The sequence below is a fragment of the Triplophysa dalaica genome, chromosome 4 (genome assembly GCF_015846415.1).
Source record: "Triplophysa dalaica isolate WHDGS20190420 chromosome 4, ASM1584641v1, whole genome shotgun sequence".
NCBI classification, from domain to species: Eukaryota; Metazoa; Chordata; class Actinopteri; order Cypriniformes; family Nemacheilidae; genus Triplophysa; species Triplophysa dalaica.
In genome coordinates, this window is record NC_079545.1 from 23,372,127 (window position 1) to 23,399,637 (window position 27,511).

A 27,511-nucleotide genomic window follows, 5' to 3' on the forward strand; every position below is an offset into this window, starting at 1 on the left:
ATTTACAGTAGTTGAAAATTATAAATCTTTTTAATTGTATTTAATTTAGCATTTTACAATGAGCTACAGTTTTTTATTTTAATTCGCACAAAGATACATTTATGTTTTCTTAAAAGTATAAAAATATCAACAGAGCCATAGGGACATTTCTACCAAAAATAAAAATTATATCATCAACTCACCATCAAGGTCTTTAAAATAAACAGTTCATGGCCAACATTGACTACCCTTGTAATCTTTCCTACTATGGTAGTCATATTTGGTTACCAGCATTCTACCAAAAATCTTTGTGTTAATTACAACAAGAAATTTACACAGACTTGGAACAACTTGAGTAAATGATTATGATTTTTATTTTTGGGTGAACTGTCCCTTTAAATGTACAGAAATGTACTTGTTCATCCTCAAAAAATACAAAATAAACAGCAATAAAACAAGCTTTCTATATCCCATGAAACTATTAAATTTTGAAACATACATTCTTTAAGTTTGTAAACATGTTACATGGCCTTCACAGAACATGTGTAATGTACTGTTTGGGAATACACAATAAATATTGAAGATAAGAACAATTCATATTGAAAGAATTTCCATCATTAACCTGATACCTACAATACCATGGAAATACAAAAGCTTGGCTCACTGAATAACTGTTTGTCTGAATAACTATTATCATTATTTCAACTTCTAACTTCAAATTAATTGCAGTGAATGTGTATTCTCGGTCCTCATTTGGATGGACAGAAGGGACAGGAGTTGTTCTTGCTGGTCTTAAGCCAAACACTGACACACTAAAGAAAATAAAAAACAACAACACAGTTGGTACCGATAGACCATAGACAGCAATTGTGTGCTTTAAATGAATACTCAATGATATACTCACTTCTTTGTGCATTGTATGAGAGCAGTTTGTGCTGTATTGGTTTCCAGCATCCACGGAGATCTGGCATATCAAACAAAATTTCCGGGCAGAGGGCTGAGAGAAACAGAAGAACAAAAATGCTTGAAACTCATACTTCTTGTTTTGTAAAGATATGCAGTGTATGCATTTAGCGGCATCTAGCAGCGAGGCTGTGAATTGCAAGCAACAAATCAGTCCACCCCTCTCTTTCAAACACTACGACGTTCTTTGCTGAAGGAGACAACGTACAGTGGCATGAAAAATTTCATGGTTTTCTGAATAAATTTGTTCATAAAATGTGATCTGATCTTCATCTGAGTCAAGGGTATTGACAAACAATTGACATTATCGCATTATCCTGAAGAATTGTCCGATATACTTGCGAATTCATCTTCCCCTCAATGATTCCAAGCTGGCCAGGCCCTGATGCAGCAAAGCAGGTCCAAAACATTATTTTTCCTCCACCATACTTTACAGTTGGGATGATGTTTTCATGATGATATGCCGTGCCCTTTCTACGCCAGATTTTAGTGCTGTATGTTTTTTCCCCAATAGTTCAATCTTATTTTCATCAGTCCACACAACATTTAGCCAATACTGCTGTGGAGTGTCAATGTTGTCGTTTGCAAACTTCAGGCGAGCAGTAATGTTCTTTTTAGTAAGCAGTTTTCCTTCATGTTGTTCTTCTGTGGATATCGTGCTTGTTCAGTGTTTTACGTATTGTAGACTCTTTGGCTGTCATTCAGGGTTGTTTCCTTGTATCATTTAGGAGTCCTCATTGTGCTCTTGGTGTCATTTTGACTGGGCGCCCACTTCTTGATAGAGTAGCTACAGTCCCAAAGTGTCTCCATTTGCAGATTGTTTGCCTAACTGTAGACTGGTGAATTTCTAAAGACTTTGAAATAACTTTGGAACCCTTGCGAGCTTTATGTAAATCAACAATTCTTGATGGTAGATCCTCTGAAAGCTTTATTGGCGAGTCATGGCTCACATAAGCGTGTCTTTCTTGTGCAGAGCAAAGTCCAAAGTTTGAGGGGTTTTTATCAGTCAAAGTAGCTGTAGTCAACACCTCCAAACTTATTATCTTAACGAGTCTCCAGGAGTGCTAAAATGTGACTCCAATTAGCTTTTTTCAGGTCATTAACTCAAGGGCTCACATACTTTTTCCACAAGCACTATGAGTTTTTTTTGGTTGTTCTCAATAAAGAGAATGTTGTGTTATTATTTTAGACACATGTTATTTGTCAATACCCTTGACTTAGATTAAGATCAGATCACAATTTAAGACAAATTTATTCAGCAAAACCATGAAATTACAAAAGGTTCACATACTTTTTTCTTGCCACTGTATTTACGAAATGAACACTGCCGAGCAGTTTGTCCGTTTAAGGCTACTGTAGAAACAACATGACGAATTCCATGTAAGGGGGCCTGTGGTGTATGCAGATAAAAATAGCTCATTCTAAGGTAATAAAAACATAATGCTTCATGATGTTAGCTCTTTATACACCTCTGAAGACATAGTGAAAGTGACCTATTTGTCAGATATGGTGACCCATAAACGAAATGTGTCCTCTGCATTTAAAGGTTGAGTGGTTGATTTGGAAAGGTGCTAATTTAAGGCTCATAGCATTGAAATTATAATCCCACCCTATATGCGATTCGCCGTCTAAAGCCACATCTCCTCCAAAAACATGAATGTATTTCGTAAATCCATTACATTGTTCTCGAAGTATGTACATACCTGTCCAAAAGAAAGAGAGCAACCATAATATCGTCTTTCAGACCCTTTGCCTATCGGAACTGACTCCACCGTCTAAAAGCTGAACCGATGTTAATTAGAGTTTTTCCTCTCATGTTCCAGACGTTTTTTCGTCAATGCTATTTCAAAAACAGACTTTCGTTTAGTAGATTTACTTGTTGTCCGTTCCGCAGGAAAGTTTGGTTGTTGCTGATTGTACGCCTTCCTCCCTACATTGACACAGCGGACGTGAGCGCGCTGATGACGCAAGATGTCTGCGTGAACCGGGTGCGCATAATATGTTGACTGAAAATGTACACATGACCAGTCACAGCAATCGGCCAGAACGTTTTGATTGGGCTAACGGTTTTTGGTCCTTCATCTTTTACAGAAGATATATAATTATTATATAATATTATTTGACCACTGTACATCTTGATTGCTATCAGGATGTAAAGAGATTTCCAACCAGCATGATAGAAATGTTTCTGGCCAGGATCACCTATTCTGCCTTTAACCCATCCAGTGAGTAGTGAACACACACACACTGCAAGTCGTGAACACACATACACTCTATCACGCTATCACTGCAGCGCCAGGGGAGCAAACGGGGGTAAGGTGCCTTGCTCAAGGTGACCTCAGTTGTTACCAGCCGGCACTGAGAATCAAACCGGCGACCCTCTGGTCACGAGTCCGACTCTCTAACCACTAGGCCATGACTATATAATTTAAGATAGTCATGTATATCATATAGCATTTCCTAAATGATATTCCCACCTGTGGGGGTCTTGTGTGAAAGACTTGAGCAACAGGGGCACGGAAAAAAGGCCTCGTGGGATGCAGCAGTTGAGCTGGTGGACGCTGGATCGGACCAACTGAACCCAGAAAAGGCCTAGCTCCAGATGGAGGCCCTATTGGCCCCGGTGGCTGAAATAGCAAAGAAAAAGATTTTTATAATTCATAAAAGAAAAAGATGGCTGATTTAGAAAGACAGAGAAAGGGTTTGCTCTCACAGGTCTCTGTTTCTGTGCGAGTATCTGTGCAACTTGAGAGATAACATAATCCATCGACAGGCCAGCCATAGTTCCACGCTCACTCTTGATTTGCTGTAGAACCCTAGTTAACTGATCTCTGATACAGACAGTGACATTGAGGTTTAAGAGTAATATACATTAGTAAAAACATCATCATATAACAAAGTATGATCTCAGTACCTTGTGCATTGAGGGAAATGTGAGCCCAATTTCTCAAGCAGCTTGTCTAGTTTGCCTGACGCTGCAGGGTTTGACGGAAGGGGTTGGGAGGAAGAGTTTTGTGTAGGGGTCTGCACTAATGTTTGGGGAGGGCGCAATGTTGCTTGGGGATAAAAAGCAGCTCGAGGATTATTTGGTAATCCTACATAGGTTGCTGCCAAACCAACAGGAGGTGCAAGAGAGACACCCAGAATGCCAGGGTGCGTCTGTGGCAGTACAGGTGTGACATGTGAAAGATGTGGTGGTTGAGGCAGAGAGCTGGTTGGTATGTATATTTGGGATGGTGGACCCATACCAGAGACGGCAGATGGATAAAGTGTGTTTTGAGATGAAGCAGAAAGTGGGGGCGTGGCTACTTGGGGTGGTGTGGCAGAGGGGTGAATCTGGGGACGAATGAAAGAAGGTGTACTAGTGGGTGGACAGGTGCTAAAAAATGGGCGGGATACAGGATTCTGAAGTGAAGTCATTATTAGCTCGAACTGTAAAAAGAGAGAGAAGGTCAAATTATGACAAATATTTCCCCCATGACAAAAGGCCTGACAACACAATATCAGGCTACGAGGTGTCACTTACAAGATCCGGTTGTAGTTATATTTTGTTCTTGCAAAACATTCACATGCAACATACATGTTAATTCTCAACAAAATGTCTACATATTTTTTTTTTATAAACCCCTATTACATTCTGAAGGTTTAGATGAAACAATAGACCAGTTAAGATATTTAAGCTTTACTTTCTTGCACAATTTCATCCACTTTCTCTTTGCTATTCTGTCACTACTCTGAACTGTGTCCATACCTGAAGAGCGGATTGAAATCTTTCCCTGTGTCTCTGACTAGTCTTGTATGTCACCATGTGTCTTACAATTTGGCCAACTAGAAAAGTGTTCATGAAGGGCAAATGATGCTGCAAGCTGTCTACAATCTGATGGTTTTAATCACAAATGTAAAACATCACAAGGGTGACATGCTTCTGTCTTGAAGAGAACACTACACTTAAAAAACTACTCTACCTTTTTAAGATCGAATAATCAAACTCACTATAGGCACTGGTGGAAGTGAAGGGAGAGGGATTGATGGTAAATTCTCCAACTGTTCACCTCTCTGCAGGAGCTGACGGTGTTCATTAAACTTATTCTGTGAAAGACAAAGAGAAAGAGAGAGAGAGTGAAAAAATAACTCCCTTTAATTGATCTTTATTACAGTAGCTCCAGCCCTCACCTTTAATACTGTCAGATTGTTGCGGACCATCACCAAATTCTGCTCCCATTGCTGTCGTTGGTGCAAATTCTGCTGGGAAGGATTTAATCTGTCCACAATAAGAAAAAATACCAAAGCAATCATATCACTTTAATGCAGCGAATGTATGGTAAACTATTAACAGACATCCACACACAGTACCTAAGAGAATTAAGATATCTTTCACTGTCTGCAATCCAGTCCTCCACCTGAGAAACTGCAAGCTCCTTTTGCATATCAAGTGCAGCCATCTACTCAGACAAACACAGTAAGATAAAAACAAATACGCAACATGCCAATCCATAAGTTTCACAAGTCCCCCTACGCTTTTTGTGCGAATGATGGGTGAAACTTCCGGTTCAATGTAAACAAACGCATCTCTGCCGTATTTCAAGTAATTTGTTTGGGGTAGAATGTGAACTTACACACTGACAGCACTTATAAACTACATCAGCATACTGTCCATTACTTTATAGAGAAAAGGGATGGTGATTTTAATACTTGATGGCAGATAATTAATAACTATTTGAGTCAGTTGTTGTGACACTAAACCAATGAACAATTTGAAAAAAATAGGGGGTTTCCAATATCAGTACATAATGTCGATTGTGTGCTATTTAAGGATGTGGTAAACTATTATTTTTGTATTTAAAAGCGAACTGCAAAGCGTTACACGGGCACATATCATAAACCTTCTGTATCGTCAACTGCATTAATCTGATACTAAAGATGGTGATATGGATCTATTTGAACTCTCTTTTAAAACTCATGTTACACTATGAGCATATTCAGTCTAAGTGATGTTTAATGTTCGTTATCTATTTGCTTGTGATAAGCAGTCCACATTTTAAAGTTCATCTTTTTAAAACTGTACAGTCCCTCATAGGGGCAGTCCATCTTCAGATCTGTGTGTGAAGTGCGCTTTTTTTTAAGATGTAAAAAAAGCTTCATCTGGTTGTAAATCCAGCCACGAACAGCAAGTTTTACTCACAAGTTTGGAAATATTTTTTTAATTCTCATTTTCTCTCATCAGAATAAGTTATTCAACACTGCTATACACTACTTCTGTGTAATGTATTGCACCGGAAGTTTTACCCACATTCATTTTTACAGTAGCGCCCTCCGGAAACTTAAGTATAAGATGAGAACCTTTACAATTTCTGGAACGAAAGGAATTAGCTGGGAGTGTGCAAGACGTACCTCATCCCTTTGTGCTGTCTGGTTGGCTTGCTCTGCCTGCCTGCAAAGCGTCTCCATTTCCACCCTTAAATCAGCTATTTCCTTCTCCCAAGTCAGTCTGTAATATAGACAAGCATAAAACAGATAAAAACACAGAAGCAGACAGAGACATTGTAAGTCTTTTTACTTGCTTTGTATATTTACTTCTCTTGACTCTGCTCCTCCTTTAGCATCTTTAGTTTTTTGTCTGTGTCCTCCAGCTCCAGAGCCAGTCTAAATACCAGACATTAAGAAATTCAGTCAGACAGATCAAAGCAAACACATTTACCTTAACAGACAGACAGTAGCTACGTCTGAAATCGTATACTGTCACAGTACTGAATTTGAATAAGAACCTGTCTATCTGGGAGTAATATGAATACATTTCGGACATACTCCATCCGCCATGTTTTTATGGTCATGTGACCTGTATGTTGACTTTGTCAGTAGGCATTGGTAAAAACATACTTTAGTAGTGAGAAATTCCTTTATCCGCATTTTATATATAAAAGCGAACATCCGCCTTAAAAATTTAAGCTATTTTTATTTGATTTGCTTTTGATATTTGACTGTTGCTCAGCAACTGTGACATCATGGGAATAGTGTCCGTTGCACAAATCTCAGCGGAAGAAGTAAACCGTCTGGGTATTCATCAACTACTGTTTTTTGCATACTGAGGTATCGGACAGTATACATGACTCATCTTGCTTACTATATATAGTATGGAAGTAGGAAATTTTGGACGCAGGGAGTGTGTTGCTCCGATCATTTATATTTACCTTGTTTTCTCCTTTTCCATTCGTTCTTTTTCTGCAGTAAGCTCTTGTCGTTTTATCATGAAGTTTTTCCGTGTGGTCTTGCTGCTATTCAGCTCCAGTTTCGTTTGCAAGGATTCAATTTTTTCAATAAAACCCTAAATTTCAACAGCAATACAAAAACTAGGCTCAAGAGGTGGTACCAGAAGGTATGACTAAGAAATCCAACAATATATAACTATTTCATGATTATAACATACAACAGGATAAACTGAATAGCTCCAGTGCTATAGTTAATAACCACTTATAAAGACAGATTTACATTACATTTATGCATTTGTTTGGCAGACGCTTTTATTCAAAGCGACTTTCACACATTGTACTATGTACACATAATATGTGTGGGGAATCGAACTCGCAACCTTTGCACTGCCAAGACAATGCTCTGCTATGAGGTTCCATTAGTGCCAAAAACGTGTCGACTGAGTGTCCACTGTAGGCTATTTCCTGTGTTGCATTTGTTTTATCAAATTATGTTAAATCAACTTTATCAATGACATTGATAAGAGCAAATGTTGGCAATCACGGTTTGCAGCTTACACTCCAAATTGCGGCAAAGTATATAAAGTGGGAGCAGTTGGATCTGGATCCAACCTCGTCCCCTGGATCTCGTGTTCTGCAGTCTGGACAATCGCCGACAGGGAGGACAAAATATACACTACAAACAACATAACCGGATGCCAGGGAGGACAACAAATACAGAATACATAAACTGATGACAGACACAGGAACGCATACCAAAAACGAATAAAACATGCAATAGCACACATTGTGCAACCCAGACGACACATTTCTGGCACATGTAACCCCCTAATTTTCTAATTAGGAACAGTTACTGACGGAAGATGCACAAATGTGAGATCGTACCTGGTATTGATGATCCCTCTCTTGTATTGTCTTCTGTAGATTGCTGACACAAAGATTGTGTTCATCCTTTTCTGATGCATGCTGCTTCATAAGAGCCTCATACTGCTGGGTCAACTTCATTCTGCAGTCATCTATAGCATGCTAGAGAGAATGAAGAAAATGATATAAAGTCCATATATACTAACCCATGATTTAAATTAATTTCACATGTCCTTATTTTTCATAAAAACACACACACCACAGTCCTGAAGTAAATCGGCAGTGGGGTGTTGAAACCTTACCATGTCTGATTTCCAATCCTCGTTTGTGTTTGTAGATCTTTCCTCTGCGCTGTTCTCTGTCTGTAGTTAAAAATAACAATGAAACTAAATAAATAAAGATGATCTTAACTATTGTAAAAGATGTGTCATCAGGTAGTTGGCCAAACCTGTGCAGCTTGGCTGTGGGTTTCTTTGCTGAGTGCAAATGTGTTGTGTGGGTCTTGAGCATATTGATCTAATACTGCTGGGATGCTGTTCTCAGTGGACCAGATGCCGGGGGATGAGCTGATCCATGGGGAGAGATCCGGGGGAATCACGACAAAATCGGGACAACTGACGAAACAAATAAGACACACGGTGGTGTTGTTGTGTCTTTCAAGAAAATTCCACTTTAACCTGTTGTATAACTTACTGAACTAGGTCTTCATCATCTACTGCGAAACTCCGATCACTTTCCATTGACGCAATTCAAAAGGCTGTGGATCTGATAAACATGTAGATTTTAAGCTTAAGTAGATATAATTTTATAAACGCAACTCCACTGGTTTAGCGGTTATATGTTAACATATTAACATATTCATGTGTTAACAACGATACGCTGACTTATAAGCTAACGCTAGAGCACAGAAACGAAACCGAAAGCTCACACAAATTCAGACCTGAGTGGTTTAATATATCAGTGTACTCTTATTAAATTTTGCCCGATAAGGACCCTTTTAAAAGCCACAGACACAAACCGATTCAACTTTACAGTCTCTACACCTAAGCGCGGTTTATTACTTCCGGGTTGTGACGTCACACGCAGTCGATTTCCAATCGCTTTGCGTTGACAACGGTTTAGGTTGCCAGATCCTCGGTTGACTTGTCGCGACAGTTTCTACAAGTTATTGAGTTGGTTTTGTTACACGAACCTGGCAACCCTGGTTTACGCCATGCTTGAAAAAGAAGAACATAAGGAAGCGTTTGGCTCCTAAAGCAAAACGTGTACAAGTTTTACAGTTTACAATTCAATATTAGCAAATACAATTACGAACAAATAGGACAACACACTTATAGACCTTAACCTTATAAAAATTAGCAATGGTTTTACTACATGTAAAACAAAAAAAAAAAAACATGATTAGGCCTACTGTAGTAATATGAGGTTGCTAAACATTTAGAATAAAAAGTAGAAGCTTTAAACAGTGCATGTACAACAAATATCTAACTAAATATTTTGCTTAAATTCAAAAAATCCTGCTGTGTGTAAATACATCTCTGAATGACACAGTGTATGTTCTTCATCATTTGGATGTCAAACATGTGTTGCCAATTTGTTCCTAAGGAGCAGGGATATTAAAATGTCATAATCTGGACAAACACCCTTCAGCGAGCAAATGGAGCAGTGCATGAATGTTAAATGCAACATCAAGGTACTAAATTCGTGGTTTTATACTGCTCACCCACAAAAAAAGCATAACGGCTAGACAATTTCTTACTCTCTCTTCTGCTTTCTGTTTTGCTGTTGTGCAGATTGTGATTTTTCATGATCATCAAGTTATAGTTATAATACCTCCCACTGCTTCCATTTAAGGCATTTCTTTAGACATTCAAGCAAAACATCACCACTACATCAAAGATTATCAATTGGAATTATCAACGTAATATTATACTATGTTTAGAAGCAAGTGGTTTTAACACTCAGAGCATCATTAGTTTTAGACTGAGTGTAATGGAGCTGCATCATATTGCTTCTGTGTCTGAGAATGAATATGAAGAAAGTGAAGGGATACAGAGAATTGATGCCGTTAGAACTGAAGATATTTATCAATGCCTTCAGCTACCATCTACTGAAGACTACCATAAGAATAAAACAGTGGTCTCAGGTAAGACATCAGTCGATGGATAAACAAATAGACAAAGCACATTTTTCATAGTTCCTCTGTATTAATCGCTATGTAAATCTGTCCTTTAACAGAACATTATTGGGGGAAACGTGTTTTTTTGATTGGAACAGTAAATATTCTGATCTTAACTATTATACTTGCCATCGTGGGAATGAGTTGTAAGTTTCAATTCACTGCAATAGTTTTAACAAACAATGCACACCACTTAAATGTATATGAATTATATATTAAAGAGTCTGTGTTGTATCAGTATTCCATCATGTTCTTACTTTCTAGACTCTCTTCACAAAGAAACACATCTGCTGGTGGCAAATGGACAAGAAGCAAAATATGAAGGTTTTGTTTGTCGTTTGATTTACTTATGAGATAAAAAAGGTTTTGTGAAATAATAAGGAATAATAAGGTGCATTTACTTTCCGCAATAGTTCAACAGCTAAAGAGCTGGCTGTATTAACTGTTTGAACATACATACTTCATAATCTAAATCTAATAAACGTGTCTCAAATGGTCACATGTTTGTTCGTGCTAAATAATTTCTGTTAAACCACCAACCAGAGCTGTTGCTGTGGTGGCAGAGCAGATGCACCAATCTTCGAAAAAGTATTATTCACAATATAGAGAATAGCATAGCTGCACGTATACTTTTGCATTAATATAATATTTATTGCATTAATAGAATAAATATTGCTAGAATCTAAGAAATCAGAAAGGTTAAATCTATACTGTAATCTCTGATTCCGGGATTATAAAAAAATCATCAAATGCCATCTTTCTCAATAGAAACTATAAAGCTATATTGCTATGCAACAATCGACAAGCTAGAAGTGATGCGCAAAAACACAAGTGGATCAAAGCTGTGTACTGTTGTTCATAAACCACTAATATTGACTAGTTAGCATCATGAAGCACACCTCTATATTAACTCCGGTTTGTTTAACTGTTTAATGTTCTCTGTCACATTTCAGAAAATTGGCTACTCTATGACAATGTGTTCTATTTATTCTGGAGTGAGCACAGTGACTGCAGCACAGCTATTAGATTATGTGCTGAGAGGAATGCCAGCCTAGGCACTTTAACTTTAAAAAACAAGGTATCTATCCATTTTATTTATCTTGCAAACTATACTTTACATATATATATATACTGTATATGGAATAGCCTACACTTTGCGTCCAAATAGAATTAGAAGAATAATAAAGCAAACCGTTCACTTGTTACATTTTAGGGATTTACTGAGGCCTACATTATGATATATCAGATACTTTACCAGAGCAGGTGATTGCAGAACTTTTGCAGTATTATTATGAGGATGGATTATCCATCCATCCATCCATCCATTTTCTACCGCTTATCCGAACTACCTCGGGTCACGGGGAGCCTGTGCCTATCTCAGGAGTCATCGGGCATCAAGGCAGGATACACCCTGGATGGAGTGCCAACCCATCGCAGGGCAGGATGGATTATGTTATGCATTAATCCCAAATAATAACTAATATTGTGTATTTTTATAGTCATCCCACACCTGTGTAAGTGCAGTTGAGAGGAAGGTGGGCAGCATTGTTTTAGGTTTTAGTAAAACTCCAATAGTAACACACATTATGAAAACAAAAAACACTATAACTCAAACAGTTTTGCCTTAAAAGAGCAACCTGCCTATAGCGTAAACAGCCGTCTCAAGTTTACATAATGTCTAAGTTTATGGTATTCAGAATGGACTATATTTATTGTTTTAGAATATTTCATTCTATTTATTGGGAATCTTGTGTCTGTGAGTAGTTCTGGTTGCAGTCCAAAGCCAATGGAAAGCAATTTTTGGTCTTTAGAACCTCACTGGATGGATCTGGAGACAGTGCTCCTGAATTTGTGGTAAGTTCAATTTGATACATTATGAAAGAAAACCTTCTACAATACATTATGAAGTACGGTCCTTAAAATGGGAGAGTTTGAAAAGCATATTGTTATAAGTGAAGCCAAACACAGTAGAGGAACTCAAAAAGTGAGAAATGCTTGTGACAACAGGAAGTATGATTTGTGGTTTTGTGTGTGTGTTCACTGATCATGCGACTAGAAGATAATTAAATGATAAAATAATAAAATACAGGCTATGGAACCGCTGTAGTTTCTGCGCTAATTTTTTATATTAGCAAGATTTTTGTATTTAAATCATTATATCATATTCTAAATAAATTTCTGTTCATGTCAATTTCACTATATGCTCAGGATGCAGTGCCTGACAATGAAGATAATAATCAGTGTGACACCATGACCCCGAAGACTGATAAAGATCAAAGAGAAGGATTTGTGTGTGAAAGGACAACCATTGGAAATTACGCCTCTTATTGACAATTTCTGACACTTTTATTCAATTTTTTTTAGAGATGATCATATTCTGAAATAATTCTTAAAAAGTGCAGACCTACATTTGTGTTCATTTTTCTTTTCTTATATTTTTCTTAATTTTTCATTTACATTTTATAAAGAGAGTTTTAATGGTTATATCAATTTTATCCTACCTTCTATTGTAAATGACTTTTCTTACTGTTATTTAATCTTATGTTGGATGGTGTATTTGTTTTGTCTACACAAGTAGATTTGGATTCTCAGTAGCTCATTCTCAAGATTCTTCTACTAACATCACAAGACAATGTTGTGGAACAGTTTCCACTGTCTATCTTGGTGTGCCTGCTAAACGAGTTTCTAGTCGGACGAAGTTAAATTGAGCATTGAAACGCAAATTAGATTTTTCAATAAACTAGTTTTATTTTATCATCACTTAATCCTGCATGGTGTGGTATTTTGCCCCTTCATACCTGTAGGATAAATGCCTCAGTTGATCAGAAGTGTTAATTTACTGCAGTAAAGTTGATATTTTGAGTCATATCCTGAGCTCTAGTTAACTAGACTCTGATTCTTGGTTAAAAAACAAGACATTTCTTGTCATTTGGTCATTTTTATAATGAATAAACGGTTTCCCAGTTAATATCAAGCTTGAGTATTTGTGAGTGGGGGGGGGGGGGGCGTCTTTGAATATTGTTGAATACAGTTATTGGGGCTTAAAATAAAAAAGACTGAGAACCCCTATAGTTCTGTGTAAAGATGGGATGGATGTGGCATCGTGATATGATCTTTTTCGTGTTTTTTTGCAAATGTTTAAAGGGGTCATATGGCGCGAATATGTGCTTTTCCTTGTCTTTCTGTGTGTTATAAGTTACTATTAGACACGTAAAATTGAACAAAAGAAAGTGTCGGAACAAAAGATGCATTCTATCTAAAATGCTCACCCAGACCTGCCTGAAACGCCTCGTCCCAGCAAACAAAAAATTGTTATAAGAACATTCCCTAGAAGTTTTTCAAGTTTTACAAGTTTTTTAAAGCTTTTTTAAAGCATACAAAATGTTTTTTTAATGTTCTAAGAATGTTCCCAGCTAACAAAAAGTCCATCATGGTGATAAGTGTTTCCATGAGTTGGTCTCTTGTATCTTGGATATAAGTATTAAATTATTTGGGGTGTTGTAACTGTGTGCATGTGATGTACTGTTGTTATGACAATGTAATGAGAATCTAATCCAATGGAGTTTGTTGGTGTACATCAAAAACACCCTCATGTTTGATTCACTGAGTGCATGTCATGTGTAAATTGCATTCTTGATTCTGAAGGAACATTATATTATCAGAGTTTACTTGTAATTTCAATGTCACAGTTTGTGGTATAATTGATCTTAGACCGCAAGTGAGCTGGGCGTACACTGTCAGAAAAAAGGTACTGTGCAGGTACATTTTTGTTCATAGGAGTACCAAATATTTAATTGTACCTTTAAAGGTCCACAATAGGTCCTTAGGGTACACTTATAAAACAACTTACAAAGTTACAACAATATGTGAAAGGTACATTTTTCTACCTTTTGAGTTTTTAGTTTAGCTACAGTATATAGCTCCATTTACCTCCACTTATATTTTTAATCTTTTTTTATTTATTTTATGTGTGCCATCCCGCTTCCGACTTGTGTGTGTGGAGTTTGCATGTTCTCCCCGTGCCTCGGGGGTTTCCTCCGGGTACTCCGGTTTCCTCCCCTGGTCCAAAGACATGCATGGTAGGTTGATTGGCATCTCTGGAAAAAATTGTCCGTAGGGTGTGAGTGCGTGAGTGAATGAGTGTGTGTGCCCTGCGATGGGTTGGCACTCCATCCAGGGTGTATCCTGCCTTGATGCCCGATGACTCCTGAGATAGGCGCAGGCTCCCCGTGACCCGAGGTAGTTCGGATAAGCGGTAGAAAATGGTATGGTATGGTAATGTGTGCCAATAACATCACAACATCATATTAAGATGTCTTCAAATTGATTTTATAGTATATTGATATACGTGGCCATCACTTGCATCCTGCCAGTAAAATAAGGTTATTTCCTGTTAATGGGTCTATTTAACCAATTGTTTTATTTTTAATGTTTATTGTAATATAGTTTTCTTTTTTATTTATAAAGTTTTTTGACAATATTGTTCATTTCATTTTGACCATTGCTTCAAAAACTTAAAGTAACTTATAGGGCAGCGCTCCGGTACAAACGAAACTTAACTTCACCCTCAGTCAAAACGATTTTCTCAGAGACAAACAACAGATTTACGAGACCAAAAATTGACCGTTACACATTCCATTCCATTCCATTTTCTACCGCTTATCCGAACTACCTCGGGTACCGTTACACATATGCCATAAATTAAATTATACCTCATGTTTAAACGTTACAGAGACATTAGAACTAGAGGTGAATTTCAGAAAGACTTGTCAAGGTGAGGCTGCATTGGGCGGGGTGCATGAGCGTTTAGCACTTGGTGATTGCCTGGAGCGCACATCCCCGAAAACATCCAAGCAAATTTTAACAACACTATCCTTATTAACCCAAGACAGATTTTAACTTTAAACACATACATTCTCGCCTAAATAATTCTTAAAACTACATTTAGTAGCAAAATAACAGTTATATTATGAACAGTGTATGCTACCTCTCTGACAGATCCTTCAGGGTGTCATGGAGGGGCTCGCTGTCCACTGCTCACCACATGATCACTGGGGTCCCTCAGGAATCGGTGCTTTGACCGCTGCTTTTTTCCATCTACACGACATCCTTGTGACCCATCATACAGGCATATGGCTTCTCGTATCACTGTTATGCCGACGACACCCAGATCTACATCTCGTTTCACCCAGACGATACCACTGTAGCAGCTCGCATTACAGCCTGCCTCAAGGACATCTGCTTGGATGAAAGGGCATCACCTCCAGCTGAACCCTGCCAAGACAGAACTACTCGTGTTTCCGGCACAGCCTACGGTCCAACACGATCTCAACATCCATCTTGGCAATACCACAATCACCCATTCCAAAACAGCCAGGAACCTCGGAGTCATATTTGATGAGAAGCTGTCCTTCAATGATCACATTGCAAAGACAACACGGTCATGCCGATATGCCTTATTCAACATTAGAAAGGTCAGACCCTATCTCACTGAGCATGCGGCACAACTCCTTGTCCAGGCCCTGGTAATCTCATGGTCGGACTACTGCAATGCTCTCCTTGCTGGTCTTCCTGCAAAGGCTATCAAACCACTTCAGCTGGTTCAGAACGCAGCAGCACGCCTCGTCTTCCAACAGCCCAAAAGGGCTCACGTGACTCCCCTTTTCATCTCTCTTCACTGGCTATACTGTTTGTAGCCCGTATCAGATTCAAGTCACTAATGCTTGCCTACAGGACTATCACTGGATCTGCACTGGCTTACTTCCACACTCTCCTGCACTCCTACATCCCATCAAGACCCCTGCGTTGAGCAAACCTTCCCATAAGGGTAGTAAATCGCTCTCCTGCTCGTTCTCATTTACAACTGCTTCCTGGTGGAACATTCTTCCTAACTCTGTCCGTTCAACCAAATCTCTCACAACATTTAAAAAACTCCTTAAAACCCATCTCTTCTGTGAATACTTGACGGACAAATAAAAAAAAAAAACACTAACCCTTTATCTCAACAGGTAGTGGTCTAGCTTTTGTTGAAAACAGTAACTTTGTATTGGCACTTATGGCTCCTGTATGATATATCGCTTATTGCTCCTAAACTCTTTGTAAGTCGCTTTGGATAAAAGCGTCTGCTAAATGTCTAAATGTAAATGTAACGTTGTGCAAACCAACGAGCGTGAGATAACCCTTGCTGCGGCCTGTAGCTTTTTGGGCGCATGAGCCTTAACGTGATGTGGGCAAGCATTCGTTACTGCGCATGTGTGTCCTGTTTACGATACGAGGTGATGTTTTCACGTATTTTTATGTCATGAATGTGTAAACTCAGACCTCGGATATTATGTCCAAGATCAATGCATTCCTGTCAATCACGCAGCGTCGTGGCATATTAAAGATAGCCAAAAGGATTTGATTTTAATGTATTAAAAACGTTTACAAAAAGACTTTATACATGTCATTTCGTGCTGTAAAACGTTTACTTCTGGATTTGAGGTCGGGAATTCCCGAAATCCAAGTTGTCTTGAACAATTTGTTGATAGAGTAAGTGCTTCTTAGGCAAAGCAAGACAAGGCACGTTTATTTATATAGCACATTTTATACACAAGGGCAATTCAAAGTGCTTTGCATAAAATGATTGACAAAGAGAAATAAGACGTATCTTTAAAATGCAAATTATTTAAGATCACAAATTAGATTTAAAGAAAGATAAAAAAAGCAATAAAATTGATTAAAATGTGGGGGAAACAGAGAAGAACTATAGAAAAATTAATTAGAAATAGAAGTGCAGTTGATGTAAAGCAGCAGTACTCACGTTGTAAATGCACAGCTAAACAATACAAATTATAAAAACGTTTAAAAAAATGTTAAAACTCTGATATTTTAAAGCCTCAATTTGTTATGATCCGGTGTTAAAAATAAGACGTCACGCTTCGATCTGCCAAAATGTCTAAAATATTTGTTTTGATAAACTTTTCTATGGTGTGCGTATAAATAAACTGACAGCAATTAATTGATACAAACCGACAATTTTTCTTTATTTAGTTTGGCTACTGTGATAGATGTCGATATTTTTCTATCGTAAAATATACAGGCTTTACATTTTAATGCCAGATGGAAATTCATATTCTCAAGTCCATATCAGACACATGTTATATCAAATATTAAATATAAAAGATAACAATGAACAGGGTAATACCATTACACAAACATAATCAAATAGGCCTTCTCCAAGTTCAGTTATGCTTTAAACTTTCGTATGACGTGTTTAACCGTCCAAAAATTATAAAATAGCAGGTAAACCAGGCCTGAAAAAACGCCATTCTTTTAGGCTATCTTCGCAACACGTCTACGGACACAAGCTCAAGCTGATGTTCGTGATTTTATTATTGTGACTGGAAGAATCCAGAATCCCAACAGGATAAGGTATGGATCAAAATTAGCAACAGGTAGCCTTTACACAAACTGTATTCCACTGGGCATTTTAAGGCACTAAATGAACTGTACAACATAATATAATAGTCTACTTATATAACTGACTATTTTTTTCCCTTCTCTTGAAAATACTGTAAGTGCTGGCAACTAAATGGCAAAGCCTATAGGCCTATACAACGATGAATGTTATTAACTGGGTTCACAAAGTTGTGTTAATTGTGTAAAACAAAAATGCCAAATGCCCCAGTTTGTAGTGAATTTATTGGCTGCAAATTGCTTCCGATTAAAAGTGTCTACATCAGCAACACATTCTTTATACCCTTGTGTTACACCATTGGTTGCAAAAAAGTATGTTTCAATTATTTTAAAGTGTTAATATCTGCAGACCTACATGTGGTGCTTTTCGGTCTGCTTTAGGGATGGCATCAGGTTCTCTGTCACAGTGGCTGAACTCAGATTTTTTCATCGTGTTTGTGGTGGTGCTGGTGCTTCTTCTGCTGGTCGTCTTTGCTATCTGGTGGTTCATAAGACGACATCGCACACAGAACATGACAGAGTACACACACAGACTCCTTTACATTATCCATCTAAATATGTACATCATTGACATAATGTCAGGTTGAGTTCACTTAGCTCAAGGATTGTTAAATGGCACAAACATACCAATATAAATTGTCTCAAACATGCTTACCTCAAACACATCCTAATACATCCATATAGTATCTACTTTTTTCTGATTTTCTAATAAATGTTTTATCCTTTTTCTCTAGTAGAATGGCTGAAATGGAGATTATTGAGGTTGTTGGTTCAGACAGAGGGAAGTTTCCGAGATTTGACCTAAAGATTGTGACTGAGCAAACGCATGCAACAGAGCTTGTAGAGATGCTAACCTGTAGGGGACACTCCATAAAAGTTCCAGATAATCCCTCTGTCTCTGTTGTTACAGCAGAGAGTGACAGTGATGATGATTATGTTGATGCATTACAACATTTATAAACAAATAAAGCATCTTGCTGTGTGCTGATAGACAGACTAAAACGTATGTCTGAAAACTTCACTAACAAAAAAATATATCAGTGCAATTGTTTTTTCACAGACTGTACTCCCGTAATTTTTTTTCAATGTGTGATTATTAAAGCTAAATATACAAAGTATACCAATTCTGAGTTGTCCGTGCATTTAAAGAATATAATAATTATTCAAATAATGTTCTCAGTTTGGGAGGATAAAGTGTGCAACATGACATCATGAAGCGAGAGACAGACAACATAGCATAAAAACATTTATTGGGTCACTTATTAACAACACTTACTCTTAAAAGTAGATATCATCCCATGCTTATGTCAAATCAAAAGTAGAATTGAAACTTAAAATAAAGTATAAAGATTTAGTCAAATCAAAATATTTATATACAGAATTTGAACTGGCTGTTTGTCCAGTTGGCTTTTCAGACATGTTCAGAATTAAATCATCGATTAATGTTTTGGTGATACAATTTTTCATCCTGTTGCATCTTCATTACAGTTGATCAGCCTTCACAACCTTCACTGGAGTTTGCAATATGTCTCTTCTGATTACTTTGTCAGGTTTCTACAACACAGAAAATAATCACTTACTGTAGAATATATATAGGCATACATACAAATAAGTTTTTATCAGTAAAAATAATCTACATTAATTAAATAAGAATTTTGAATTCAAAACCAAGTTAAATATGAGGGAAAACGATGACAAAGAATAAACTAAATCTTAATAAAAAAAATGCATATAAAATGAGGACATACTTCTGATTTCAGGAATTTTTTAACCTTTCTCGCAGATTCAGAATTCCTTTTGCACTTTAATAATCCCTGATCCTCATGAAACAGACAGTCCACAGTAAGATTAACCCTACTGCCAACAAATTTACTGCTGTCTGTTACAATGATCTCAGGGTCAAATGTGTGATGAAGCACTATTAAAATTACCATCTTGTTTGAAAAATCTATAAAAAAGAAAATAATCGTCAGTCCTTTATGTGGCAGTTCTTATTTCATGAATCGAATTTAATATATTTTAAGTAATTTCTTACCGGTATTTATTTTATTAAGGGCTGCTTCAATGTCTGTTCCAGCGCGAGAAACAATTGGACAGTAAAAAAAAACAAGGTCACACTTATCCTTGTCAGTCTCTGTCAGCTTAAAGTCCATGTGATTTTTCCTCTTTTTGGCCATTTTCCCGAAGTCTTCATGAATGTCCTTGACACTTTCAGGTGTGCTGATGAAACACTTGTATTCTAAAACATAATGAAACATATTAAGATGTTTACAGTACAATGCTCAACGTTGTGAGGTTTAAAATAATAAACATTTATCGCAAAATATCTCTGTGACTTTATTACCCATGGTTCCTTTCTGGAGGGAAGAAACAACAAAGCCAAGCAAGCGCTCGAGGTAAAACAGCAGGGCTACAAGGATCAGCACAATCCGTATTTCGGGTTTAGATCTAAAAAACAGTTACATCAACCTTATTTGCAGAAAGTCTTGTCAAAACACAGTCTCACAAGTAGTTGTGTATTAAGTCTGCTACGAACGTTTTCTTATAGCCTACCTTGATTATGCGCAATTCACATCACCTCGAAAAGATACTTCTTTATTGTTCAAAGAGATCTTTAGAGAAAACATTTATTTTAAAAGCAGTTTTTTAAAACATCCGGTGGACGGATTTGAATCGACAGAAGAATGTGAAACCAAAAGTAGAATACCTTTACAATCTACGTCATTCGAAACTAAAAAGACGTCACGCAAGTAGAAAGATAATCGTAAAACGAAAGTCTGTACATAAATTACTGATGCGTTTTATATTTAAAAAATACAAAATCAATAAATATGAGAATTTATATAAAAATTATGTGCACTGTATAAACATGTTGTACCCTACACCAACCACATGATGTCCTCAGAGATCATCTAATTTGACCAACATTTCAAAGCATTAATAGAAAACAACTGTTCATACAGCTGATGCTAACCTTTGATAAAGTATGAGGGTTGTGTACCAAAATGAATTTTAGTCAACAAGAGCAATATTCAAAGTATGCAACATGTTGTAATAAGCCTATATTTTATAAACCAGATTGCCTGGGTTCAAAAGGGTATCCACTTAAAACTCCTGACTATTTTTTTCCCTTCTCTTGAAAATACTGTTAGTGCTGGCGACTTCATGGCAATGCCTAAAGGCCTACTACAACGATGAATGTTATTAACTGGGTTCATGAAGTTGTTTTGTGTAAAACAAAAATGCCAAATGCCCCAGTTTGTAGTGAATTTATTGGCTACAAATTGATTCCTATTAAGAGTGTCTACTCCAGCAACACATTCTTTATACCCTTGTGTTACACCATTGGTTGCGAAAAAGTATGTTTCAGGTATTTTAAAGTGTTAAAATCTGCAGACCTACGTGGTGTTTTTCGGTCTGCTTTAGGGATGGACATTTATATTTCCGTCGCGTTTGCGTTGGTGTTGCACGTCCTGATGATTGTGGTGGTCAACGTCTTTCTCTGTCATAGGGAAAGTGGACCAGTGTTGGGTAAGTTATTCTGAAAAAGTAATTAATTACTAGTTACTAATTACATATTTAATAGTGTAATTAGATTACTGTCCAAATTACTCTGTCCAAAAAGTATTTAGTTACTCATTACTAATTACTTTCTATCCTACATCAAATTTTATTAGTCAAGTGATTCAAGGATAGACATGAAAGGGCTTATTTAATTCATTCAAATAAATAATATTATTAACTGACCAAAGTATTACAAAGGTGAGAATTATACATTAAAGCACAGAATTTAAAGAAAGACTTTGAATTTTGATGTCCATTACACTATTGCACACGCATATATTTCACAAAGTATTTAGTTTAATTACATCAAAAGTAACTAATTAAATTACAGAAAACATGAGTAATCCCTTACTTTACTTTTTCAAGGGAAACGTAATTAAATTACAGTAACTAATTACTTAGTAACTAGATACACCCAACACTGAAGTGGACATTCATTTCTGATGAGGACTAACGTATGCACACACACATACGCGTATACACTATCCATCTAAATAGCTACATCGTTGACAATGTGATATTTAGTTCTCTTCTGGGCAATCTTGTCTCCGAATGGTTGTTAAATATGTAACCACTACCCCTTTAATCCTTCACCTTGGCGGAGTAATTCACATTGCATAAACAAGCGAGAACCCCACAGTTCGTGGGTCCACAATGGATAGAAAAACTAACAAAACAAACAAAGAAAGTAAAAATACAAAAAGAACTCAAATCACGTTGCCATAAAGGACCCGGTTTAACATTTGGATCATACCAAAATACCCATTAAACCACCATAATTTCTGGTAAAGAAAACAAGAAAAGTAAACGGCAATCATGCATTCTCTGCAAAAGAAGAAACACAAATGTATAATCGCCATATAAAAGTTACTATAATTAAAAACATTTACAATCAAGCATAAAACAAATTAAAATATCAAACGTTTAAACTCAATCCAAGAATTAAGTACGGATAAATACCTTTATTTAGTTTAAAGCTCTGAGACACCCAAAGTATGTTGATCCAAACAGGCACTAAAACACAAGGCAGATATAAATATGAAAACCAAGCGAACTCGCAATAGCAAAAAGGATTTGACTAAAATTACCATTGATGCTCTAAAATAGGTCTGCTTAATTCATTGAAGCAGCAAACAACATTTTCTGACGGGGCACTCACCAATTCAGTTCTGTTAATTGATGGTCTTTTCATCAGCACGTACACAGCCTTAAATTCCCACACCACATGGTGCTTCAAAAAGAAAGTCCCTAAAATTGGACTTCCTTTAATAGCAATCTGACCTGTGGGATTTGTAGTTCATCTCATTTGTAGTCCCTATAACTTCTACCCCATTACAAATAGCACAAACATACCAATATAAATTTACTGAAAACATGCTTACCTCCAACACATCGTACTATATCCATGTAGTGTCTCATTTTTTCAAGATTTATATTTCTCTAGGAAAATGGCTGAAATATAAATGATTGCCGTTGATGGTTCATACGGAGGGAACTTTCCGAGATTTAGCCTGAAGATTGTGACTGAGCAAACGCATGCAACAGAAATGCTCACCTGTAGGGGACACTCCATAAACATTCCAGGTAATCCCTCCGTCCCGGTTGTTACAGCAAAGAGTGACAGTGATGATGACTGTAGTGATGCATTACAACATTTATTAACAAATAAAGCATCTTGCTGTGTGCTGACGGACTTTATAAGGAATTTTTTAACACATCCCACTTTTACAAAACTGTGCGGTAATCAAGATCATGTCACAGCTCGTCACTTCACAGATAGCAACAAATTCTGTCTTAATTTTGACATTTTCTTTAATGGTTTTTTTTCAGTCTTTGTGTTAAACTTAATTAGGGTCGTTTTTGTCTGGTCACCCAGAAGCTATATCCTGGTTTGAGTTAGACTTAAATAGGACGCAGTTCAGTTAAGGTTTTGGTCGGTTTTGGTTAGCCATAAAGTTAAAAGCAAAAAAACTGCCAATAAAAATATCTAATAATATGATACTATTATTACTATCATGAAAACCCTTAGCAGGCACATCAAAACCAATTTATATCAAAAGAGGAATACAACAGCTAATTTTAAGAAGGGAAATATTTATATGATGTTATATTATATAAACATTATATCATTAAAAACGATTTTATATTATTTTTTATATTATTTGTATTGGTGTTTTTTGTGAATGAATGGTATAGTTTGACCATTGAGCCTGCTTTTTAATCACTGATCCAGTGTTCGCAGTGATTCATGAAATCAAGCAAGATACGATGATGTTTACCATGCATCTTGGAAGTTGTAAACGATTTGTGAACACATCGTTAAATGTGGCTTATGAAAAGGACTTCATTTCCCAGAATGCTTCCTCTCACTAGAAGCACCAGCAGTCCATAATTCAAATTCTACCGCAAGCATCCTTTTTTTCAAAGTTGATACATGATTGAGTTTTGGTTGTAGAAAACATTGTCAGCTTTGTTGGCACTAAATAAGTGGATGTTGTGCTTGCAGTCTGGGTAAAGAGTGATGTTTGTTTAATACATTTCATTTAAAACCTATGGTTTTGATTTTTTATATTATGGCGTTGACAGAGTAAAATGAAAAAAAAAGACAGTGCATGTTGTGGAACAGCACACTCATCTCCAATCAAAGACAGACTCCCTGAGGCCACCAAAAAGGAAAACAGTAAAACTGTATATTATTTAATTCTTTAACATTTTTCTAACGGGTCATTGTACTTTTGTACAATGTCAACTGAATCTGTAACAATTTGAAAATGGTATGTTTCTAATTGGTCTTGTATTTACTGTAATTTGCCTTATATCAGTATTAGTTCCAAAAACATGTAATTTGGTATAATACTGACAGCATGTTTTCAAACATTCAAGGTACTTGATCTTGGATTATTTGGTGGAGTGAATGTGAAGACACAGTCTGGTGAATGAAGCTGGCAATAAAAAACCCAGGCCAAAACTGTGAACTGGAGAGCTGGACATGGGAAAATAGGATTCCCAATTTTGTTGTGATTGGTAAGCGCTTACATTAAGAGCCTGGAACTCTTACATTTAGGCATTTGGCAGATGCTTTTATCCAAAGCAACTTACATTGCTTTATCCTATAAATTTTACATAGGTATTAGCAACCCCCTGGGATCGAACCCACAACCTTGCATTGTGAACGCAATGCTCTTACCACTGAGCTCTGAATTCTGTATTTGTATGCTTTTATTCTAGAGGCAGTAAGAACTCCATGTCCACCTATGACTGAGCTGGAGGTCAAAAACAGTTCCTAAACCTGGGTTTCATCTAATTGTTTTCATCTTTAAAGTGTTTTTGTAACTTATTTGACTAATATATATTTGCACCTCTGGAAACATACTTTTTGTCTTTAATTTTTCTTGTTTGTTGATTCTGTTTGTTTATTGGTTTCTGTTATTATATTTTTTATGCACTAAATCTTTTACATTGATTTCATTTAATCCTTAATATATAAATTTAGTGCTCAGTTTGTTGTTGCTGTGTTTTTTATATTGTGTAACTATTTACAGTATGTGTTGCTTTTACTTTATTGTTTGACATTATTTGTTGCGTAATTTCCATTATATTTTTATGCTTCTGTTGTATTGTTGGACTTTAGTTTTGTTGTTCTTTTTCTGTTGCCTAAATGTTAGTTTGATTGTTTTTGTCACCTATTTTGACATTGTATTTATTTTTGCTGCATTTGAGTACATTTTATTGTCATCATCAATTAAACACAATACATGCATTTGGTTGGTTTCTGTGTTGTTTCCAATTATTCAATATATTATTATAAATATCTGGGAGAAATAAGGTATGTATTTGCTATCTGGAGAGTAGAGTAAATGTAGAATAACATAGCCATTACTGTGAAATTACAGTACAGGAATAAAACCGAAAACTGTACTTTAACTGTACAATTACAGTAAATAGCTGCCAGTACTAATACTGTGGAATTACAGCACAACTGTTTAAATGAAAAGCAGCTGGAAACCTGTAAAATTAGAGTAAATGGCTGGAACCACTTCCGCCAGTACTCATTTTTTTTAAAGTGTGAATATACAAAATGCATACCTATTCTGAGTTGTCCGTGCAGAGAATATAACAATTATTCAAATATTGTTCCCAGTTTGGGAGGAGAAAGTGTGCAACATGACATCATGAAGCGAGAGACAGACAATATAGCAAAAAAAACATTTATTGGGTCACTTATTAACAAGACTAACTCTTAAAAGCATGTTTATGTCAAATCAAAAGGAGAATTGAAACTTAAAAATAAAGTATAAAGATTTAGTCAAATCAAAATATTTATATACAGAATTTGAATTGGCTGTTTGTTGATTTAGCTTTTCAGACATGTTCAGAATTAAGTCATCAATTAATATTTTGGTGATAAAATTTTTTCATCCTGCTGCGTCTTCATTAAAGTTGATCAGCCTTCACTGGAGTTTGCAATATGTCTCTTCTGATTACTTTGTCACGGTTTCTACGACACAGAAAGTAAACACTTACTGTAGAATATATATAGGCATACATACAAATAAGTTTTTATCAGTAAAAAAAAATCTACATTAATTAAATAAGAATTTTGAATTCAAAACCAAGTGAAATATGTGGTAAAACTAAATCTTAATAAAAAAATGCATATAAAATGAGGACATACTTCTGATCTCAGGAATTTTTTAACCTTTCTCGCAGCTTCAGAATTCCTTTTGCACTTTAATAATCCCTGATCCTCATGAAACAGACAGTCCACAGTAAGACTAACCTTACTGCCAACAAATGTACTGCTGTCTGATACAATGATCTCAGGGTCAAATGTGTGGTGAAGCACTATTAAAATTACCATCTTGTTTGAAAATTCTATAAAAAAAGAAAATAATCTTCAATACTTTATGTGGCAGTTCTTAATTCATGAATCGAATTTAATATCTTTTAAGTCATTTCTTACCGGTATTTATTTTATTAAGGGTTGCTTCAATGTCATATCCAGGGAGAGAAACAATTGGACAGTAAACCAAAACAAGGTCACACTCATCCTTTTTAGTCGTCTTTTTCAGCCTAAAGTTCATGTGATTTTTTCTCTTTTTGACCATTTCCCTGAACTGTTCCGCAATGTCCTCGACACTTTCAGGTGTGCTGATGAAACACTTGTATTCTAAAACATAATGAAACATATCAAGATGTTTACAGTACAATGCTCAACGTTGTGAGGTCTAAAATAATAAACATTTAATGCAAAATATCTCTGTGACTTACTTTTACTACCCATGGTTCCTTTCTGGAGGGAAGAAACAACAAAGCCAAGCAAGCACTCGAGGTAAAACAGCAGGGCTACAAGGATCAGCACAATCCGTATTTCGGGTTTAGATCTAAAAAACAGTTACATCAACCTTATTTCAGAAAGTCTTGTGTCAAAACACAGTCTCACAAGTAGTTTTATATTAAGTCTGCTACGAACGTTTTCTTATAGCCTACCTTGATTATGCGCAATTCACATCACCTCGAAAAGATACTTCTTTATTGTTCAAAGAGATCTTTAGGGACCAATTTATTTTAAAAGCAGCTTTTTAAAACATCCGGTGGACAGATTTGAATCGACACGAGAATGTGAAACCAAAAGTAGCGTAACTCTTAAATCTACGTCATTTCGAATCTAAACAGCAATTAGAAAGATCGTCGTGAAACATAAGAAAGTCTGTAAAATAAATTACTGATGCGTTTTATATTTAAAAAATACAAAATCATTAAATATGAGAATTAATTTAAAATATTCTGTGTTTTTCATATTCAAAAATAAAATGGGTTCAAAACAATTGTGTATGAGTAACACTTATAATTTAGTCTATACAGTTTACAAAGTTGTTTATTGTCCTTGGTGTAAAAGATGGATTAATATTTACCTGATGCCGGAGCCTGGCGCTGTCATTTCCCAGGTAAAACGAATTTCGGATCGAGGTCCAGATGGACGGGTCAACCGCAAGTGGGCTAGACTTAAGCCTCTAGTGGGGTGTACAAACCTCCAGAGGATTTTATTGCATTTACACGTTACACTTTACATTAAGGTTCCCTTCATAAAGCATTTCTAAATGTGTCCCTTAATGATCAATAAGTCATTTATAAATGCATTATAAGGCAGTTATTACTGCATAAATAATATATATATACCTGCCAAATAGAAAGCCATTTTTAGCTCACATGTTAAATGCTTATCAATTGTATTTATTCATTATTTATTTGACTCAAACGCAAATTAATTAACATCTTGATGTTGTTTGCAAAATAG

At 36.2% G+C, this 27,511-nt stretch overlaps 3 protein-coding genes across 5 annotated transcripts; 1 reads left to right on the top strand and 2 right to left on the bottom strand.

The window, feature by feature from the left end:
- Positions 1-17: 17 nt before the first annotated feature.
- rnf214 (ring finger protein 214) lies at positions 18-9,069 on the bottom strand. Of its 2 annotated transcripts, XM_056746973.1 has the most exons (16): positions 8,706-9,069; positions 8,461-8,626; positions 8,315-8,374; positions 8,034-8,174; positions 7,131-7,264; positions 6,517-6,585; positions 6,334-6,430; positions 5,296-5,384; positions 5,116-5,203; positions 4,936-5,031; positions 4,694-4,819; positions 3,857-4,374; positions 3,656-3,773; positions 3,420-3,569; positions 884-976; positions 18-791 (listed from the first exon to the last, which is right to left on the bottom strand). In XM_056746973.1, exons 1-16 carry the CDS (start codon positions 8,750-8,752, stop codon positions 729-731), a joined length of 2,055 nt encoding a protein of 684 aa, XP_056602951.1. In that variant the 5' UTR covers positions 8,753-9,069; the 3' UTR covers positions 18-728. The 2 variants fall into 2 exon arrangements, with proteins under 2 accessions (XP_056602951.1, XP_056602952.1); XM_056746974.1 differs by lacking the exon at positions 4,694-4,819 and having other exon boundaries at positions 20-791.
- Positions 9,070-9,821: 752 nt separating this feature from the next.
- Positions 9,822-13,165, top strand: LOC130419876 (uncharacterized). Of its 2 annotated transcripts, XM_056746875.1 has the most exons (6): positions 9,825-10,158; positions 10,251-10,337; positions 10,456-10,515; positions 11,145-11,269; positions 11,956-12,045; positions 12,400-13,165. In XM_056746875.1, exons 1-6 carry the CDS (start codon positions 10,005-10,007, stop codon positions 12,520-12,522), a joined length of 639 nt encoding a protein of 212 aa, XP_056602853.1. In that variant the 5' UTR covers positions 9,825-10,004; the 3' UTR covers positions 12,523-13,165. The 2 variants fall into 2 exon arrangements, with proteins under 2 accessions (XP_056602854.1, XP_056602853.1); XM_056746876.1 differs by lacking the exon at positions 10,251-10,337 and having other exon boundaries at positions 9,822-10,158.
- A 12,271-nt stretch (positions 13,166-25,436) lies between these two features.
- si:dkey-111e8.5 (uncharacterized protein LOC566993 homolog) lies at positions 25,437-26,840 on the bottom strand. Its single transcript, XM_056746916.1, has 5 exons — positions 26,704-26,840; positions 26,485-26,597; positions 26,177-26,383; positions 25,889-26,088; positions 25,437-25,711 (listed from the first exon to the last, which is right to left on the bottom strand). Exons 2-5 carry the CDS (start codon positions 26,495-26,497, stop codon positions 25,703-25,705), a joined length of 429 nt encoding a protein of 142 aa, XP_056602894.1. The 5' UTR covers positions 26,498-26,597; positions 26,704-26,840; the 3' UTR covers positions 25,437-25,702.
- Positions 26,841-27,511: the final 671 nt, after the last annotated feature.

What these genes read in the sequence shown, in the direction of transcription:
- rnf214 (XM_056746973.1), bottom strand. Translation starts at nt 8,752, where the DNA reads ATGGAAAGTGATCGGAGTTTCGCAGTAGATGATGAAGACCTAGTTCA. An exon ending in CCCACAGCCAAGCTGCACAG is followed by an intron (nt 8,375 to 8,460) that starts GTTTGGCCAACT and finishes TTTTAACTACAG; the next exon opens with ACAGAGAACAGCGCAGAGGA. An exon ending in GATTTCAATCCGCTCTTCAG is followed by an intron (nt 4,375 to 4,693) that starts GTATGGACACAG and finishes CTCTTTTTACAG; the next exon opens with TTCGAGCTAATAATGACTTC.
- LOC130419876 (XM_056746875.1), top strand. Translation starts at nt 10,005, where the DNA reads ATGGAGCTGCATCATATTGCTTCTGTGTCTGAGAATGAATATGAAGAA. An exon ending in GAATAAAACAGTGGTCTCAG is followed by an intron (nt 10,159 to 10,250) that starts GTAAGACATCAG and finishes GTCCTTTAACAG; the next exon opens with AACATTATTGGGGGAAACGT. An exon ending in CTTTAACTTTAAAAAACAAG is followed by an intron (nt 11,270 to 11,955) that starts GTATCTATCCAT and finishes GTCTGTGAGTAG; the next exon opens with TTCTGGTTGCAGTCCAAAGC.
- si:dkey-111e8.5 (XM_056746916.1), bottom strand. An exon ending in CCTTAATAAAATAAATACCG is followed by an intron (nt 26,089 to 26,176) that starts GTAAGAAATGAC and finishes CTTTTTTTATAG; the next exon opens with AATTTTCAAACAAGATGGTA.